The 19,966-nt window shown below is 51.0% G+C and overlaps 1 protein-coding gene across 2 annotated transcripts; it reads left to right on the top strand.

Annotated features, from left to right (window-relative positions):
* The first annotated feature begins 1,784 nt into the window (after positions 1–1,784).
* BTBD2 (BTB domain containing 2) lies at positions 1,785–19,240 on the top strand. Of its 2 annotated transcripts, none has more exons than XR_004550384.1 (9): positions 1,785–2,397; positions 6,848–6,967; positions 10,172–10,328; positions 12,254–12,359; positions 13,125–13,322; positions 15,319–15,467; positions 17,067–17,154; positions 18,129–18,275; positions 18,951–19,092. XR_004550384.1 is itself a non-coding variant. In XM_034070656.1 (9 exons), the coding sequence occupies exons 1-9, from the start codon at positions 1,814–1,816 to the stop codon at positions 19,110–19,112; spliced, it is 1,755 nt and encodes a 584-aa protein (XP_033926547.1). In that variant the 5' UTR covers positions 1,785–1,813; the 3' UTR covers positions 19,113–19,240. The 2 variants fall into 2 exon arrangements, 1 of the variants encoding a protein (XP_033926547.1); XM_034070656.1 differs by having other exon boundaries at positions 15,319–15,511; positions 18,951–19,240.
* Positions 19,241–19,966: the final 726 nt, after the last annotated feature.

The following is a 19,966-nucleotide window of genomic DNA, read 5'->3' as shown; positions in this document are numbered from 1 at the left end:
CACTGATGACTAAAGCCACACACCTTATCACCCTATAAATAGTGGTCCCAAGACAGGACCTTTTGAGCTCTTTGTTTACCTGGGCTGTTCGTTGTGCTCAGTGATGCTCAGTCCTTTGCCTGTTGAGGAATGCTGAGGAAGCTGATGATACACATTCACTGACTCCAGGGAACTTCTTTAACAGGATCCTTTCTGTTTCATAGAATCAGAGATTAAGATTAAGCCTAGACCCAGCTGCACCTATGCTCCCTCAGTTTAGAAAGTGAGGAGGGCCAATCTGAACCTCAGTAATCACCAGGAGGGCCTCCCTTTGTGCCTCCATCCTGCATATCAATCACCTTTAGCTCAATTTAACCTCGATGTTCCTCATGTAAGAACAGAGTGAACCTCACCATCGGATCCTTCACTCATGTTCTGATACCTTTGATGGGTCATTCCTTGAGTGACCCTAAACCACTCATCTTGTCACAACAGACCCATCCGGCAGCGCTCCTGGACCTGATGGACCAGTGCTCACCTGCATGGGATGAGGCTCCAGCCACCCACTCGGGTGCATACAGCAGCCTTTAGCTCCCTCTAATGTTCATGGCCTGAATGAAGCATTCAAAGAGGACTGAGCAGGGAGCGGGCAGGCAGCCAGGTACCACTTTGGTGATGCTGAAATGCATGGAAGCAGCTTGGCCAGCAAGGGGGGGTGAGTGTGATGTGCTAAGCAAACGGCACGGAAGACAAAAGGATGCAGCGTTTTTAACAGAGAATCCATCTGTATTTAATGCTCACTAAGAAGATTCCATGGAAAACCCTGTTTCTCTAAAGGCTTCTCCCCATCCCTGCAGGCACAGACCAGATTCCAGACGGCAGCAGCAGGACAGGCAGCTCGGAACTCCAGAGCTGTCCCATCCTCCCCATGGGAAGTGTTACCACAGCCCTAAGGACTGCAGCAGAAACCTGAGGCACATCAAGCAGCAGGAACAGGTATTTGATAACAGGATACAAAACCAGGCTGGAAGCTCTCCATAGGAATCAGTGGTGTAACAGCACCGCTGCAATGTGCCACGGTGGCCATAGCGGCTGATGGCCGAGCTCCCCTGTGCATCAATACAAACAGTCTTCGTGCTCCAAACTGTTCCACAAGGCACCGAACCCAAGGGGCACAAAGAGCATCTCACTGAGCGCATCCGGACACACTGCACATGCACCTCCAGGAGCTGAGCAGAGAAAGGGGGAATGGAATCACCCTGAGATGGACAAATCCTGCTCCTGCCTCCCCTGCAGGCCATGGGTGAGCAGCCGCTGGGGGTGACACCCGCAGCGCTCCGGACCCAGGGCTCCAAGCTGTGCATCCCAAGGAGCTGCTAGGCACAGAGCAGGATGTCCTGGGATGGAGGAGGCTCCGGGGCTGCTGCAGAGGAAAGGCTGCTCTGGGAGAGCAGCAACCTCCATATCCCCCTTTCCTGCCTCCCCTTTTCCCCCCTCCATGGCCCAAACTTCCCTTCATCCCCATTAACCCCAACCTCCCCTCCATAACTGCTCCCCAACCCCAACGCCTCCGCTCTCGGTCGGGCCCCGGCTCCTCGGGGGCTGCTCCCCTATCCCCTATGGCTCCTTAGGGAACGGCTCCGTCCCCCCTCATCCTGCTCCTTACGGGATCCCCCCTCCCGCTCCCATAGGGATCACCCCTCACACCCCCCCCCCCCCCCCCGCGGCTCCGCCTGCTCCCCCCCCCCCCGCCCGCCCTCTTCCCCGCCCCGCTGCCGCTTCCCCCCCCCCCCCACCGTCCGCCCTGGCCCGGCCGGCGGCGGCGCCGTGCCCCATGCGCCGCTGCTGCCCTGCTCTCTGCACCGGCACCAACACCGGTACCGGTAACACCGGTAACACCGGTACCGGTACCGACACCATCACCGGCAGCGCCGCCATCGCCATCGCCGCCGCCGTGTCCCGCCCGCCGCTGCTGGTGCTGGTGCTGCTGCAGCGCCGCCCCGCGCCGCCCGCTCCTGCGCCTCCGCCGCACAAGATGGCGGCCGGTGGCAGCGGCGGGGGCCCCGGGGGCCTGTCCTCCTCCTGCCCGCAGCCGCCGCCGGGTAACGGTACCGGTGCCGGTGCCGCCGCCGCCTGCACCAACGGAGCCCCCGCGTCCCCGCCCGGCCTCACCTACAACCAGTGCGGAGCCTCCAACCCGGCGGCCGGCGGCGGAGCAGGCGCGGGGGCCGCGGCGGGGGCCGGCGGGGGGGCGGGCGGGCCCGGCGGGGCGCTGCAGCGGGAGCCGGTCTATAACTGGCAGGCCACGAAGCCGACGGTGCAGGAGCGGTTCGCGTTCCTCTTCAACAACGAGGTGCTGAGCGACGTGCACTTCCTGGTGGGCAAGGGCCGCGGCTCGCAGCGCATCCCGGCGCACAGGTGGGCCCCGGGCTGATAACGGGGCCGGGGGTGCGGGGGGAAGGCACCGGGCTCCGTCCGGGATGGGGAGCGGGGAGCTCCGGCCGCCGAGCACCGGGGATGCGGCCTCAGCGAGGCCCAGCGGCCCTCGCAGCCCCCGGAGGGATGGAGGGAGCCGGGGTGCGGAGCTGGCACCGGCCCGGTTCGCTCCCGCACAGGCCGGAGGTCACCTCGGAGCTCGGCCGGGGCTCGGGGCTGGGCATCCGCACCGTTACCGGCCCGGGGATGGGTCTGGCTTGGCGCTGGGAGCGGTTCCCATGGAGGGAAGGGAAACACGAAGGGACTGGAGCTCGCTTGGAAGCAGCCCTTGGGAAGTGGAGGAATAGACATCTCCGAGACAGTGTGATCCGTGCTGGGATCGGGAGCATTGGGAGTGCTGGGGTGGGAAGCAAAACAGTCATTGGAGAAACCGAATTTCTGCCCCAACGTTTGCTTTAAAAATAACCTTTATTGAGTCTTTTTTGTGTCTGTATCCTGGGGCGTTAATCCCGTCCTGTAACCCAGACCCGGGATTCGGGAAGAGCTGTATTGAGGATGCGAGGGAACCAGTGGAGCTCGATGCTGGAGGCCGAGCTGCAGCCCTGAGCTGCGCACTGCCTGAGGAGCCGGGATCGCTCCCACCCGGATAATGCAAACCCCATGTGGCTGTGGATGCTTGGCTGCTGCTCAGGGCAGCTTTGGTGAATTGGTGCCTGCCATTCACACCCCACAGCTCCGGGAAGTGCCTCCCGGGCTGTGCCAACAGCAGATGCCAAAGCCTTGTGCTCAAAGCCAGGACCTGCTGGAACTGGGGGCAGGCTTGTTGGGGTGCTTAGAACTGGTGCTTGGCAAAGGGAGCCACTTCAGACTGTTGCTTTTCTCCTAAGTGCCTGTGTTCCTGGAAGCTTCCCCTTCAGATTTCCCTTTTTCTCTTGCTTTCCGATCAAAACTCTTTGTTTTAGGCTGCTCTGAGTGCTTAGGGTGTCAGTTCTGCTCTTCTGTAACTTGAAGCTCAGTTAGTGTTTGGGTCAGCTTGCTCCAGTGCTGAGAGCTGAGCTTGGAGGTGCAGAGGGGCAATGTTCAGCCCAGGAATAAATGGTAAATAAATGAAGCTTTTGGGGGGGGGGGGGGGGAGAAAAAGAGGGGAGGGGAAGCAAGAAAAGAAGGTCTAAAGTGAAATGCTGCTTAACTGCATTGAAGTCCATCTGTGCTCTGGGGGGTAAAGTTGGATGTCCTGTCACCCTGTTTACAGGTTATATAGACTTCAGTAAAACTTGCCTAATTGATATCACAGTTGGGATACCCCAATGATTCATGTGGTTATTTCAGAGACAAATGCACCCCGACCCCTTCTGTGCTCAGCTGTCCCCCAGCAACCTGACAGCACAAGGTGTTTTGCACTGGAATTGGTTGGATGGGGTTTGGAGCAAGCTGGTGTAGTGGAAAGTGCCCTTGCCCATGGAAGTGGATGAGCTTTAAGGTCCCTTCACCCCAAACCAGGTTTCTGAGTGTGATAGGGCTGTAGGTTCAGGTGGGTTCCTAAGAGAGTGCCAAGTTGAGCAGTTCACCTGGTGTCCCTAGACCTTGGGCTAGAAGCAGCACTGGATAACTCACATAGCAACTAAGGGCACTCATTCTGTGTGTGAAGAGCCCTGTTTGTAGATAAATGGGGTAAGTGGTTGTGCTGGGTTCAGCTGAAGGTTCATCTGTCCAAGCATCAGTCCTGTGAAGCAGCTGAACCCTGAGATGTGACTCCAGAGCTTTCCTGCCCTGGAGCAAACTCAGTCTCTGGGCCTTGAGTTTTCTTCCTGCTGCTGAGTCAGCCATAGGGATGGAACAGCCTTAAGGTTTGTCTTTAAGGTCAAGGCTGGACTGAGCAGGCTGCCTCAGTGCAAATGTGCCCAAGGTCAATGCATGGATTAGGCTGAACATGAGGGAGGTTTGGGGTTTGTTTTGTCTTTTCTTTCCAGATTTGCTTCATTGACAACATGAGGGATTAGAAACATCTAAACCTCATCAACCAGGAGCTGCATGGGTGTGATTAATGAAGCTTGGCCAGAAACCATGGCCCAGAAGGGAACAGGGGAAGTGTGTGGTGATGCATCCCTGTGTATACTCCAGCCTGGGAGATCTGCAGCTTGAGCATGGGCTGAGGAGGTTTTTGGCTGCTTGTTTCCATGGGTCTCTGTTTGGATGTATACTGCTTGGCATCACCTGCAGTGCTGTGTGCTGAGGTGTCCCACTGCACAGCTCCTCTGGGTTTGGAACCTGCCTGTTTCACCTGGTGGCCCTGGGTCCTTGTGCTGGAAGGATGCAGCCAGCAAAAGATCATCATTGATTAGTTTCTCATCGCCTATGGGTTCACCAAGCTCCAGCACATCCCGTGTTGCTCTATTTGCCAGCTCTTCTGGAACAGGTATCTTAAGGTTTCTCCACAATGGAGCAGATGGAGAAGGAAGGTGACAAGCAGCAGTGTGTAGTTATGGTTCTGGAGTGGTTTATTGTGTTATTAATGTATCTTAGTGCCTAGAAAGGGAGCAGGACTGTGATATACAGATAAACTGGGTGACAGATGGAGGTGCCAAGGTGAACAAGGAAGCAGTGGAAACTGGTGAGTAGGAAGCTGTAGGTAGCAGAATAAAAGGTATTTTGTGGCTGACCTTCAAAAGCCTTTGGGGTCTTCGGATCCTCATGAAAACAAATTATTAACCTCATGGAAATTCCTGTGATATTCTTGCTGAAAATGTTGATTTTTGAAAGGTTTAAGAAGATGCCATGAAGAGAGAGGGATTTTCTTGCATTGTGTCCTTCAAGTTTGGAGTCCTGTGCATCTCTGGGATCTCTTTAGGGCTTGACGGTTGAACCAAAGTCAGACCGACTTGTCCTCGAGTGAAATGGAAGCAGAATCTGGAGAGGTTCTGTTAAATGAATGCTCTTTTGAGCCAGCTTCTGAGCGCTGCTCACAGAGGCTGCTCACTGGGCTGGCTGTGAGAAGGGAGAATTCAGACTGCACATCCATGGTGCTTTCCTCCAGTGCGCCCATGGAAGGTCCCCTCTGGATGGGAGGGGAGTGAAAAGGGAGAAAATGAAGAATTATGTTGAAAAGGGAAGAAAAAAAAGGCTCCTGTGTCATTTCCTGCTGCAGCCAAACCCAACAGAAACCCCCTGCAGCAATGGGCTTTCCTTGGGGTCCTGTTGGAGGTTTCTGCCTTGTGCCTCTGTCCTGGCCCGGTTGTTTCCCCTGCAGTTGTTGATGCTTCCCCATTGAAGTCAGACTGTTGTGCTGAGGGGCCCTGAATTTTCCAGCTTCTTCCTTTTCATCCTTGGTTGGGGAAGTGGTTGCAGGAATCACTTTGGTAGCCTCAGTCTCCTCTGCTGGCCCACGCTGCTGAGCTGTGACCCTTGTGCCTGTCCTGGGCTTCAAGGAGCTGCTTGGTTGCAGACCCCAGAAACCAGGTGGCTCTATGGGGAAGCACTTGCCCCTCTGCATTTTCAAACCATGCAAGTTCTCCAAATGGCTTTTCTGAGCCATAAGGCAGGTACAGCAGCTTAAATATACCCAGGCTCTCAGCAGCCTGGTCTGGGCCGCTCCTAAAACAGGAGTTTATCAGCAAGGGGGATAATCCTGTGTACATGGGAGCACTGGGATATCATTTTCGGTCTCAGACCTGGTTTGTGGGAATTCTTGCTTCCTATTCCCATAGGGCTGATACCAACCTCTTGGCAGTTACCACCCGAACGCACAGCAGGGTTGGTGTGCACCTAATGGTGTTAGTTTACTCCCTGTGAGGTTTCTTCTGCCTTCTAGGCTCAGCCGAAGCAGGGTTTGCATGGAAGCAGAGGGCAGCGTGCCTGGAGAAGGCAGCTGCTGTGCTGGGTGCTGCAGGAGGTGCTGGTGTCCATACTCCCAGTGCCATTGGCATGGTTTGAGTTTGGTGTGCTGTCACCAAGGATGCCTTCCTTGTCTGGGGAGAAGGGAGAGGGGTGGCTAGTGTGTAGTGACATTTTCCATCAGTGTTTTCAACTGTGGGGAATTGCACCAAGACTTGGGCTCTGTTCACTGGAAGAACTTGAATTCCTGAACTTCATTGTGTTGCTCAGCTTCCCAACCTCATGAACTGCCCATAGGTTCCTACAGGGGCTCTGCAAAGCAGCCACGTGTATTGTGTTCCATGACGCACAAGCTCCTGTCTTTGGGGAGCCATTCCTGTGCTGCACACAGGGACAGGGCACAGGATGAAGTTGCAGCTCTGGTATCCTTGCAGCAAACGAACTGACACTCCCTCCTGTTGCAAAACAGCTTTGCTTTAATGCTAGGAACGATTTGCTTTCCCTGAGGGTGGCCTCAGGGAACAGTAACCAGCCTGGGATTTGGGGGGGGAAGTGGATGTGATTTACCATCAAGCTCTTTGTGCTTGTCTGTTGATGATAGGTTTGTGCTGGCTGTGGGCAGCGCGGTCTTCGATGCGATGTTTAATGGTGGAATGGCCACAACTTCGACAGAGATTGAGCTGCCTGACGTGGAGCCTGCTGCCTTCCTCGCTCTGCTGAAGTAAGCTTCTAGCATCCAGCATAACTGGAACAACAGATTGACTCTAGAGAAAGGCATGTTTAATGAAAGCAGTGATCTCTTTAATAGAGTGGTGAGCGCTAAGTTTCCAGATGAAATCCCTCTTTGTGGATCTGCTCGAGGGTGTTAAAATGCTGCTGTTAAATCCCTCTTTTCCTGGGTACTCTAGGCTGAGTAGCTACTGCAGATAAATATCTGACTTGCTCCATGGTTTGGCTTAGCCATAGTTAAATGACTATGTCCTCCTGCCCCTGCTCTGCAGTATGGAAAGACTAACCTATATAATTGTGTAAATATTCAGTTATATCTATAGTTAACACTATGCAGATGCAGCTGTAGGGGTGTGTTCTGGTTAGCAAGAGCACATGCTGGCCCTTGTAGTTAAGTTGGTCCTCACCTGTTCAGGCATTCTCATGAATTCTCCTTCATGAATTGGTTTGATGTGATCCAAATGCTATTTGAGGGAAGTATTGGGAGTATTCCTCTTAAAACTCTTAAGCTACAAATACTTGGAGCTTCTTTAGGTTATGGGCAGATGAGCAAGTTCTAAAAGGTAAGTAAGGGGATGGAATCAGTGTCAGCCATTCTGTGTGGTACCTCCCCTTTTGTGTGTTTTATTCCTCTTTTGAAGAGCTGCTTTTGAATTTACATTTACAGCCTGTGTTGTAAGTCCTCGTGCTGGGGGCAGGGGGAGGAAGGGGCCATAACATCCTATTCACTGATTTCTTTAAGCTCTGCTGGTGCTCTATAACATCCCACAGTGATCCTGAATGTGTGCTGAAGAGTCATTGTCCCCTCTCTATAGGATTTCTGTAACCTACTTCCAGGGGTTTCCAATCCTGTGTGCTCTTGACATGTTCCCTGCTTGCTTCCTCCTGGGAGCACTGACTATATATAGCTTTGGCACACTTTTTGCTTTACCTTCAGGAAGTGCCTTGGTCGTGGCTGGGCTAGATTAGATGTAAAAATTGATCTTTAGAATGAAAAGCCAGAAATAATAGGGAGCCCCCTCCCCTTTGGCTCATTTTAAACCAGACACCAGTACTTGGGGAATCCCTGTAATCTAACTCTCTACCAGCCAGGTACATCTCTGGAGTGCAGAGTTAGCATCTAGCTTTAAAACTTAGTTAAGCTAAAATACTGAGTGAATTTGAGGCAGAGTCATGGTGGTTCCCTGCCAGTGCTGAGTTTTCAGCCCTTGGAGAAGCAGTGTGATCTTGGAAGAGATCTGTCTTCCATAGTGAAGCACCTGAGAAGATGCAAATGGTGAATTTGGGTGGATTTCAACAGTAATGTTTCTGTTTTGTTCAATGGAAGCTGTGTGTGGGTTATCACAGTGCCTCTAAAGCTTGCAGTCATGCAAGTAGTCATGCTGCAGTAGCTGTGCCCATGGTCCAGAGATATACTGGCTGCTTAAATGTGGAATCAAGCTGTCACTTTTAACATGCTCCAAGCTTAAGTGTGCCAAAGGAAGTTTGGGTGCTGCGTTCCAGTAGGCAGCATACCAAGTACATGGTATGAACTTTTCCCAGAGTAAAACCACTGATCTGAAATGACAGCTGATCCTTACATATGTCCCTGGACATGGTCCAAGCCATGGCCTAGTGCTGTAGGATTAGGAGCTCATCAAGGGACAAAGTGCCCATCCTGAATGGTGAGAAGAAGGTTCCTTCTGGGCACTAGGTTGTCATTGTGTTGGTGGGCTGATGAAATTGTGCAGGAGATACCTTTCTTCTTGTTCTTATTTCCATAACCCAAGGGATATTTTTGGTTCCCTGGGGTCCTAAATTAAATCTTCTTTCACATTGATCCTGCATTTTCCCACAGTTTGAGCCTCTCCTGTTATCCCTCAGCACAGGCTGGTTGGGCTGTCGTAAAAGTGAACACTGACATAGTCACTGCAGGAAATAGAACTGGTTGTTTTACAGCAACTGTGTCCTTGTAATCTTGTCATACACAGGATTACTGGGTGAAAACAGGACTGGTGAAAGGGATGTGTGCAGAATGCATTCACGAGCCTGTGGCTTGATGCTGTTATTAACAGATGCTCTGGAGCAGCACAAAAGCTGCTTTCAGCAGCAATGAGAGTGCTTCCCTGCCTCTGCATCCCCCTGTTTATGCTTCCATGAATTGCATCCTGGCTCTCTGTAGCTAGAAGACCAGGATCTCCACTGCTGCTCTGCAGCAAGTCCCTCCGGACAGGAACACTGCCTGATATCCCCCTGGAAGAGCCCTCAGAGGAACCTAGGAGGAGAAACGCCAGGAATTCCCCAGACATCCCATGGAATAGGAATGTCAAGCATAGCTAACACACTCTGGGCTTCCTGCCTTTCACATCCTCATTGGCAAATGCTTGCTTAGAGGAAAAACAGTACACAAAAACTCTGCATGGGATTGGGATGACATCAAGTGTGTAACTGCTTTTACTGAGCTCCGCCTGTCAGGTCCTGTTGTCTCTCATCAGCATGCTTGGGTATGAGGAGCCTTGCTCAGGCTTCCTATGAAGACCTTTGTTTTTCCATGCAGTATGAATGTACTTCCTTGTTTTGGCCTAATGGTGAAGGCTGATGCTTTGCTTGCAGCATGGCAGTCCTTGTGTTTGCATTGCAATAACTCTTGCTTTATGCTGATGTTAGATGGCATGCTGTAGATGAACATCTGGATAATGACATGGAACAGTTCACTCTAAAGTGAGGAGGTGAGAAAGTGGGGCATGGAGAAAACACCTCATTGGCAGTGAATGTTTGAGTGCTCTGGATCATTGGTGTATTAGTGTGTAAAGCAGCTTGTCTCCTGAAGCAGGCAGCATTGAATTTTTGTCCTGCTTAGTATAAGTGAACAGCCAAAGCCATTAATTTTAAGGGGGATGCTTGGCCAGAGGCTGTTCTGGCCTAGCCTGAGTGGCATCCTAAGCAGATCACTGGCTGTGGGATGCTGGGCAGTTCAAGATGCTTCCACAGATACCCCAGCTCTTCATTCATTGAAAGTTACACTGGAAAGAGTGTTTAAAACAGAAGGTTTCTGCTTGGTAAAGCAGAGTCAGTGAGAACACTTCCATCTCTCAAGTGCAGGATATGGGGTCAGGATGATGGGCAGAAGCAGAGATGCTGTTTATGAATTGCAAGGCATTTTTACCCTGTTATCTTCTTGGCTTCACCAGAGCAATGTTTGTTTGAATGGTTTCAGGTTTCTTTATTCAGACGAAGTTCAGATTGGACCAGAGACTGTTATGACAACGCTTTACACAGCTAAAAAATATGCAGTTCCAGCCCTTGAAGCTCATTGTGTGGAGTTCCTTAAGAAGAACCTCCGAGCAGACAATGCATTTATGCTGTTAACACAGGTGAGTCCCTTGAGCAAGGTCCATCCCTATAAGAGAACAGAGCTTGTGTGTTACAGAGATGAGAATTCAAACCGGAGCAGTTCTGTGTCATTCTGAATTCTTCCTTACAAGATTTCAGTGCTGATGAGCAGGTTCTTACAAAGAACAATACAATACAGCAGATGCTGCTGCTGTTTCAGATCTGCTTTCTGGTTCGGTGTGGCAGGCAAGTCCTTCCAGACTGTGAGCTGGGGAAGAAATGAACAGGGTGGAAAACTTCCATCTGCCAAGAAGAGAAGTGGAATGAGAGGGTTTTTGTGTGTTCAGATTGAGGACTGGGGTGCTGAGCTTTCTCTGTGCAAAGCTTGCTGCATCCTAGCTGCTCAGACAGTCTTAAAGGGCTTTTTTGCAATGGTTTCCTTGAAATGGGGGTGAAAGAAAATGAACTTCATGAGTGCTTTGGGTTATTTTCCTAGGAGAGGAGCAAAGTGGTTTCTTCCTCAGCCTGTTCCAGCTCACCCTTCTGCCATCCTGAAGGCATTTCAGTGCAGCTGTGTTTTCTGACTCTTTATGAGGCCAGTTGCACATCCTTGTCTGTGATGATCCAGTCTGTGAGTGTGGGACTCCTCCATCTTCTCTTTGATTTCTTTAAGCAGCAAAGTCCATGCCAGCAGTCATGACTTCTTACTTTGGAGACGTTCAGACCTTGCATGCAGGTTGATGACATTAGCATCCCTACCCTGCCCATTTCCAAACCCCTCTTTTCTTCCTGATCCCTGCCACCCTCTCTGCTGGCCGCTGATGACATACCCCAGTGCTGTCACTGGTGCGTTGTGGTGCTTTAGCATTGCCAGGGCCACCCTGTTCTGGGTGGTGTAGGAACTAGAAGCAGCTAGGCATTGTGTGCGTGAGGTTCATTCCTTTAGGAAACAGGGACTAGCTCTGGAGGATCTGGCAGCTCAGGAAAGCTGATGTTAACCTTGCAGAGGAGTTTTCACAGCTACCTTGATTTGGGAAGCAGGGCACTCGGGTGGTCTGGCTCTGAAGGGGTGTCTTGCCTAGCCCAGCCTATGGGTCTGCTGGCTTTTATCCTCCTCGTCAACAGTACAAGCATCTTTCAGGCTCTGTAGTTACTACATCAGTGGCAGTGTCTCACAGAAGTTGAAGCAGTGATGGCCTGAAGCAGTCGTTGCTGAGCTCTTTGCTTGTTTGCTGCAATTAGGCTGGGATTTTACTTGACTTGAAGTATTAGGATCAAGTCCTCAAAGCAGTTCCATGTTACACTGCACCGTGTCTCAGCAGTCCAAGAGGATATGAAGTGGTAGTGAGCAGCTCTCCAAGCTGTGTGCAGGCTGTGTTTGGAACAGTAACCTATTTTGGGGGGAATTCTTTAAGGTAACCAGATTAGAGTAGCTGTTTCTGTGCAAAACATGCAAATGCACAGAGCAGGCTGTGTACCCCATGGGGTTTTGCACATCTCCCTTGGATACAAAAAATGTGCCTGTTAATACATGGGATCAGTGTGACCATGTTCTTACAGAATAAGCTGTCTCTGCATATTCCTAGAGGGAGTGTGCCCGGAGTCATTGAGCAAAGCTCTCTCCTAAACATAAAAGATGATGTAGTAAGAGTTACCCATACTCAGCTGCCATGGTCAGTATGGTGCTAGAAAGCACTTTAGCTGCCTTAACTGCTGTGATGTTAGAAGAAAGACGTGCCTGAAGACCTGCACAGCTAAACCAGAACTGATGCCAAGCGCAGCTTTATCTGGTGTTTGCCTTGTCATGTTTAACTGCTTGTGAAAGACAGCTGGAGGCCAGTGAATTCCTGATGCAGTCAGGCATGGTATTGCTAATGAAGACAGGCTCTGGGAGAGAAGGGGGGGTCCTTACTTCGTGTGGACTTTAAAATACCTTTTGTGTTAAGGACTGCTTCTTCATTACTAGGCAAGACTCTTTGATGAGCCTCAGCTGGCCAGCCTTTGCCTGGAGAACATAGACAAGAACACGTCAGATGCCCTCAACGCGGAGGGGTTTACAGACATTGATCTGGGTAAGCTTTTCTCCCTCCTCCCTTTACATGCTTTCCTCTCAAGTTATTACAGGCTAATACTTGGCTCTTCTCTTTTGTGGCTTTGCTGTTCTGGAGCAATCTGTTGGATGAACAGTCTCTGGCATAAGTGGCTCAAGACAAGGCGTTTGCAAAAGAGCATGCTGGCTTGCAGAAATATCCTGGGATCTGCTCACTTTGGTGCAGCTTAAGTTTCTGGGCATGATACAAAGCCCATTTCCTCTGTTGATGTTGGCAGGTTTTGGGTGGGTGTAACTCACCTTCTTTTGTGCAGTTGGCATTGCTCCGAGTCAGGTTTTGGAGCTAAAAAGGTGTTGAGTGTTTGGAAGCAAGAACTGGCTATTTTAATGATCAGAGGCAGTTTCCAGCCTTGCTGGGCACACTTAATAAACATTAAAATGTAGACTTCAACCTTCTTCCAATGAGATGGACTGTGGAGGTAAGGCACAGGTAACCTTCTGGCTTTCATGCTACTCGCTTCATCCAAATCTGATGTCAAGTAAGTTGCAGTTCATTCTACTGCACTTCCATTAATATGCCAATTAAATGAACACTGTTTGCTGCTCCAGTGAGTTACTTGCTTATGGAATATGCAGCTAAATCTGCAGGCAGCACTTCTGGGAGATGCTGCTTTTTCAGTTGCTTCTCTCCTACTTCCCTTGGTTGTACATGGGGTAACTGTGGCTTGGTGAACTGGGGTGATCTGGGATAGTGCCTGAAGCTGTCACTGTCTGTCCTGCCTTGCAGACACCCTGGTTGCAGTGCTGGAGAGGGATACCCTAGGGATCCGGGAGGTGCGTTTGTTTAATGCAGTGGTTCGCTGGTCGGAGGCTGAGTGTCAACGGCAGCAGCTCCAGGTGATTCCAGAGAACAAGAGGAAGGTTCTGGGCAAAGCACTTTCTCTTATCCGCTTCCCATTGATGACTATTGAGGAGTTTGCAGCAGGTAACTGAACAAAGGTGTTTCTGGCAACCCTGCTCTTTGCTTCCTGTGGGCTACAGAGTCACATCTATGACAATGGGTTTTCTCTGTGTATCCTGTGAGGTTATCCCCATTCCCACTGATCCACAAAATCACCTGTGTGAATGCTGTTTTCATCTGTGCTCATTCACCCTTGTTTTAAAGACTGTGGTGTTCCATCAGCGAGGAGCAAGTAGGATCATCGCTGGCTTTGTGCTCCGCTGTATGTTTAGATGGTTATTGTCTCATTCATCCCAGAGCAAAGATCTAAATGCATTCAGGTGCTTTCCCTTGTAACCATTCCAAGCATTGAAACTACACAAAGCTAATGGAGTTGTAAATAATTGGTGTTGGTTGTAGCATGCTCTCAAAGAGAAATGATGTTTCTCCCCATCCTCTGGCTGCTGGCATCTGTAGTCCAAGGGTGGTTGGCCTCATCTTGCTGCTGCTGCTGTTTAGAAGAGAGGCCCATAACAGAAAGAACTCAGAATGTTCTTGGAGCTGAAGGTGTTCTTTAGTCTGTTAGCAGCTGCTCCAAGCCCCTGTGTCCAACCTGGCCTTGAGCACTGCCAGGGATGGGGCAGCCACAGCTCCTCTGGGCACCCTGTTAATTTGGGCATATTTGGGTTGAAGTCTTTGAGCTGGGAATGTCAGTACCCTCCCCATGCTGTCAGTTCAGCTTGGATCTTTGGTTAGTCCTCTTGCCTTGAGGAGGTTTGCTCCTCTTTAACCTATAAAGATGAGCAAAAGAAACCCCAAACCTGCAAGGCTGCACCAGTCACCTCTCCTTAAACAAGGAACCACCTTGGAATTGCTTCAGCTTCCTCCTTTTTCACAGTGACTCTGACAAAGAGGAGGATTTTTCCAGGCAGTGGTTTCACCAGCTCATTGTGCAGCCTGGAACTGAACATGGAGCTTTGCATGGAGATGTTTTAACTGGCAAATGTGTCCCTGCCTTCCCTTGCAGCAAGTAATGTGAACCAGTTGAGGACTGAATCGCAGCACCGCAGGATGGGTTTAGACATGATCAGTGAGGGCTCAGTTTTGCTGAGCAAAGGATCCCTAAGCTCATTTATCTGTTAACAGTCGACTTCCTTAAATACTTTCATCTCTACCTATTGCAGCCTTGGGCCACATTATGTCTGTATAACATGTGCTGAAAGTTTTGGACCAACCAGTAGCCAGGCATTGGCTTCCCACATTAAAGAGCACTTAATGCTATTGTTTCTCTAGTAGGCAGTAGCTTCTGTTAAAAGCCTCTTGCACATAGAGGTGCAGAGCAGCTTTTGACTCTTCTGCTGAAGGCTGATTTTTAGCTGGTTCTACTTTTGAAAGTCTTTGAAGTAGTTTCCAAAGCTTGAATTTAGCATCACTTTGGAAAGAACCATCTGGTTCCTGGGATAAAGATGGGAATTCTTTTCAAGTTCTTGCTGAAGTCACTAGTGTTTTTCTCTAGATTCTACAATAAGGGTATCAGAAAACCTAAACCAACACAAAGCAGGGTTTAAATGCCCAAGGGAAGGAGGGAATGGGAGAGGGGTGTGAGCTGGACCACTTGATGGTGATGTTCCCTCCCACTTCCCCTCATGGGCTTTCAGGATGTCTTATCAGTGATGTTATACCAGTGTAGATGGATGAAACCCCCTGTCTCACCAACATTACCATCTCCTGAGCGAGTGGGGAAGGATTAGCTGCCTGGTGTAGGTTTTTACATCAGTCCTGTTAGTCAAATGCATCTGAGCTCTGCAGAGCTGTGCAATGAACCTGTTTCATGAACGTGCCCCATGCAGAGGCTCTGCAGCCCATAAAACTCAGCAGCACTTCTGTCTGAGGCTGAACTTCCTGCCACACCAGCGAGATCCCATGTGTGATGCTGGTGTGACCCACTCTTAACTGCAAGCCCCGTTTGCCTCCCCATGTCCATCCCCAAAGGCTCCCTCCTGCATTCTGACGCTGTCCCTGCTTCCATGCTCCTTTGCAGGGCCTGCCCAGTCGGGAATCCTGACGGACCGGGAAGTGGTGAGCCTGTTCCTCCACTTCACAGTGAACCCCAAGCCCCGGGTGGAGTTCATCGACCGGCCGCGCTGCTGCCTGCGGGGGAAGGAGTGCAGCATCAGCCGTTTCCAGCAGGTGGAGAGCCGCTGGGGGTACAGTGGGACTAGTGACAGGATAAGGTCAGCTTCTCTGCTCGTTCTGCTGCTGATAGATTCGTGTTTACTGAGCTTTGAGCTTACTTTAGCCCTAAAACCCGCAAGGTTTCGTGCGAGGCCTTTGCTTCCACCATATGAACCCTGAAGGGAAAGTGTTGCTGGGCAAAAGCATTGCCTGATGCATTAACCTGCATGTGCAGCTGCAGGCTGCCACTTGGCTTCCGTATTGGCAAAGGTTTCCATCAAATGTGGATTATTTCTCTCCTTTTCAAGTGGCTTCCTGCAGCTGCATGTGCTCATAGTGGTTGAAGTCACCATGCAGCTTCCTTCTGTGCCTGAGTATGTCAACTAACCAGTGCTCCATCAGGTTGTGAGTGTAAACGTGGCTTGTTGAAGCCCCTTAATCTTGCCTATTGGAGGGAGGGATTAGGGTAAAAAGCTTGCTGTGCCTGCTTTTCTGCTAATATCTAGTTTGTTTAGGCCTAAGCTTATAAAGCAACAGCAAAGCCCAGTCATGCTGACAGAGACTTGGAGGTGTGGTGTGGGAAATGGGGGTTTGCAGGCCTTGTGTGGCCAAGTGGGTAGAGCAAGACAGGAGATAATCAGCCTGGACTGTTTCCTTTTTCATCTCTGTCTTAGGCAGAAGGGGAACTTGCTTTAATACAGTCTTTAAGGTCTATAAGCCTTTTCATCAGTGGTTCCCTTGCACATCGCTACAGCTGTTGGTTGGATCTTCTGATCCATTCATCCCTTTATGGGAGATGCTGCTCCCTCCAAGCACTTCTTGCTCTCAGATCTAATGCTCAGAGACCTTTTGGAGCTTGTACTCGACTCTGACTCCAGCTGCTGTTAGCACCAGGGTCAGTCTTCAGCAAGGCCTGTGTGCTGTGTCAACACTGAGTAGCTCAGGCTGGTTGCAGAGCAGTGGCTTCCAGCCTGCTACACTTTGGTCTTCAAACATGCAGGACTCAAAGAGTTGGTGGATGGGTAAAGAAATTGTGTTGGCTGTTTGGCAGGGGCTGAGGTTTTCTGCTACCTGTGAGGATGGAGCTGTAGTGGGGCACTGGGGTGAATACCCTTCCCTTTGCTGCCTTAGGGATTCCTGCATTCAGGAGCTAGTGAATCTTATTTTCTACTCTTTAATCTGCAGCTATATAATCAGAAGCACATTAACAATTCTCTGCCAGTGCTCAGCAGTGAAACATCTAATGACACTTCATATGGCCTTTGCTGTTCCCTTGCTGGGAAGCCTGCTGTTACTGTGAGGGCTCCACACTGCAGGGCACCCTGCCCCTGCCTGCCTGGGAGTTCTGGATGCTGATGTTGAACCTTGACATGCTTACTGAGCCTGGCCTGTGGGTTAGTGATGGGATTATGCACCTGTGTGTTTTACATGAGCAAACAACATTCCTGCCAGCCCATTAGGGCAGTCAGGGCTGTAAGTTTGCAGGTTGTGCTTTCTGGAAAGGGTTTCAGTCATTAGGAAGAGTTGCACTTTAACCTGCAGCACGTTTGATACTTGTGCATCATCCAATGCAGGAGCAGCAGTTGGTCTGACTTTCCTGATCTGTTCCTGCAGGTTCTCTGTAAACAAAAGGATATTTGTAGTTGGGTTTGGATTATACGGATCCATACATGGGCCAACGGATTACCAAGTAAATATACAGGTAATTCTCTCTTCTGTGTTAAAAACACTTGCTGCTGGAGGGACTGATGTACACTCCCTAGTGCATATGCAGCATCTTGAGTTAGGAGGGCATGTCTTTGCTCCATTGGGTGGCTGGCAGATGGAGTGAGGGCCAGATGGGGCACTGGGGATAAGAGGGATTATTGCTCTCCATGTTACGCAGCCTTCGCTTGCCTGCGTCACTGCAGCATCTCCCCAGTCCCCTTGCTGTCCTCTGAAAGTCCAGCTCAGAGCTGTGGCATGAGCTCAGGAGCAGCTCTCTGTGTTTCCCCACACTAAGCAGGTGCTGCAGCAGAGCAGGGTGCTGCAATAGTCCTTGGACTGGCTTTTGGTCTGAGCTGTACAGGTTGAGTGGAGCAGCTACAAGTCAACAAGGGAAGAGAAGAAAGCAGTTGCTATGTCTGTGCTGGGCCTGTGCAGTGCTGACATTCAGCCTTATGTCGTCAGCATCCTGTTTGGGATGATGAGTAGGACTGAGAGAGACTCAGTTGTGCAAAGTCCATCATGATCTTGTTCAAAGGCAGGGGCAGCTTATCTGGTGTGCCTTGATGTGGATGTGCATCCATAACCCCAGGCTGGATCACTGGAGAAGAACCATCTCCAGGGATGTTATCCCAGCACAGCAAGGCTGATGTGCTGACACACTGTGCTTGTTCATTCCTATTTGACAGTCAGGGTCTCATTCTGGTGCCCCTGGAGCTTTTGGAAGAGCAAAGCAAGTGAAGATCTAAGCACAGAGTGTCAGCCTGTAGTCCTCTGGGAGGCTTCAGGCTAAGGAGGGATTGTCTTGTGCAGTCTGGGAGCCAAGCTCACAGTTGTTCTGTGTGATCACTGAAGACAGACTTAAGTAATGGGTTAGTGCAGTTGTAGTGGGGCTGGTCAGACTGTCAGACCCCTCAGATTCAGTCCTGTGCAGGACTAACTGCAGAGTAAAAGTTAACACGTGTGTTGCAGATCATCCACACCGACAGCAACACGGTGCTGGGGCAGAACGACACCGGCTTCAGCTGTGATGGATCATCAAACACCTTCCGGGTCATGTTCAAGGAGCCTGTGGAGATTCTACCCAACGTCAACTACACAGCATGTGCTACTCTAAAGGTACCGCAGTGGGTGTGTGGGTTGAGCAGATGAGATGGGAGGAGGTGAGAGCAGGCTCTGTTCTTCAACAGGGCTTTTGCTCTGTGATCTTCAAGGCCTAATGTGTCAGCTGTGGCTGCCCCATCCCTGGCAGTGCTCAGGGCCAGGTTGGACACAGGGGCTTGGAGCAGCTGCTCCAGTGGAAGGGGTCCCTGCTCATGGCAGGGGTTGGAGCTGGAGGAGCTTTAAGGTCCCTTCCATCCCAGCCCATTCTGTGGTTCTCAGAGGTCTGCTCTGTAGCCCTTTGGTTTGTGTCACAGCAAGAGCACATTCCCCAGCAGCACACAGAGGTGGTTTTGAACTTGCCCACAATGAACAGGCTGTGTTAGGGTGAAGCACTGGGACTGTTGTCAGGTTACAGACAAGCTGTCAGTGCTGCAGGTCTGTCAGGCAGAGCCTGCCTGCAGTGGCTTTAAGAAGCTGCTATTTAACTGTTGAGATCTGGTTCAATGTAGTGTCACGTTTGGATAGAGATGAGGACTTTGCCCCACATTCCTGGGGCATGAGAGCCAGGCAGGAGAGGGAGGTGCTGAGACCTCCTAAGCTGGGTGCTTAGGGCCAGGCTGTGAGGCCAAAGCTCTGGGGTGCTCCTGCGAGCCCTGTCTTGATCTCTTGTGTCTTCCGTGCCCATCGCAGGGTCCAGATTCCCACTATGGAACCAAAGGACTGCGCAAAGTGATCCACGAATCGCCAACAACGGGAGCCAAGACCTGTTTCACTTTCTGCTATGCGGCTGGGAACAACAACGGCACATCCGTGGAGGATGGACAAATCCCAGAGATCATCTTCTACACATAGTGCAGCTGCGGAGCTGGCGCTGGACTCCTCTTCCCCATCACCTTCCAAACTAAATCCCTGGCTGAGTTTGCCCACACCAATTGGAGCCACACTAGCCAAAGGTCTCAGTAAAATCATTTCAAAGCTCATGTTTTGCCTTGTGCTAGTGATTCTGCTGCTATCACGTACCAGGCTAACTGGTACCCCAGTACCATTTGTAGGTGTCCGTGGCTAGTCATCCTTCACTTTCCTGGTTAATCCTATCTAACCACATGCGTTTTTGGACTGTAATGAATGTAGATGCTTTTCCACCGGTCAGAAGCATGGAAACGAGTGGCTCTGGTTGTGGTGAGACTTGCTGGGAGGAGATGCTCCTGCACAAAGACACTCGAGGGCTGGGCGGCCCCATCCTCATCCCCAGCGGCCGCATGCAGGAAGGTTGGGATGTGGCTTCCCCATGAGGCTTCACTGTTTCAGCACTGCAGGGTCTTGAGGGAGGCCTCAGAACCGGAGGGACTGCAGCGTTCTTGGGCTCCTCTCCCTGCTCTGTGACAATCCTTGGCCTTGGGCACGGTGAGTGGAGCTCCTGGAGCAGGGACAGGACTTGGCTGGGTCCTGGGGGTGCTTCCTCCAAGCTCCACAGCACGTTCCAAGCAAGGGGTGAGCCTCAGACACCCCAGGGTGCCCACAGTGGTTGTTTGTTGGTTGGAGCAGGGGAGCTGCCTGCCCTGCCCCTGTTCCTGTGATTGCTGCTGCTCTCATGCACGTTTCAATGCAGTTTCTGTTCTGAGCATGGCTAAACCTGCCCTGGGCCACGTCGGACGTGCAGGAGGCAGAGGCTCGATGTGCAACTGCCCCTTCCCTGATAACACAGC

Source organism: Melopsittacus undulatus, chromosome 19 (genome assembly GCF_012275295.1).
Source record: "Melopsittacus undulatus isolate bMelUnd1 chromosome 19, bMelUnd1.mat.Z, whole genome shotgun sequence".
Lineage (NCBI taxonomy): Eukaryota > Metazoa > Chordata > Aves > Psittaciformes > Psittaculidae > Melopsittacus > Melopsittacus undulatus.
The sequence above is the reverse complement of the archived record's forward strand: the minus strand, read 5'-3'. Positions and strand labels throughout refer to the sequence as shown.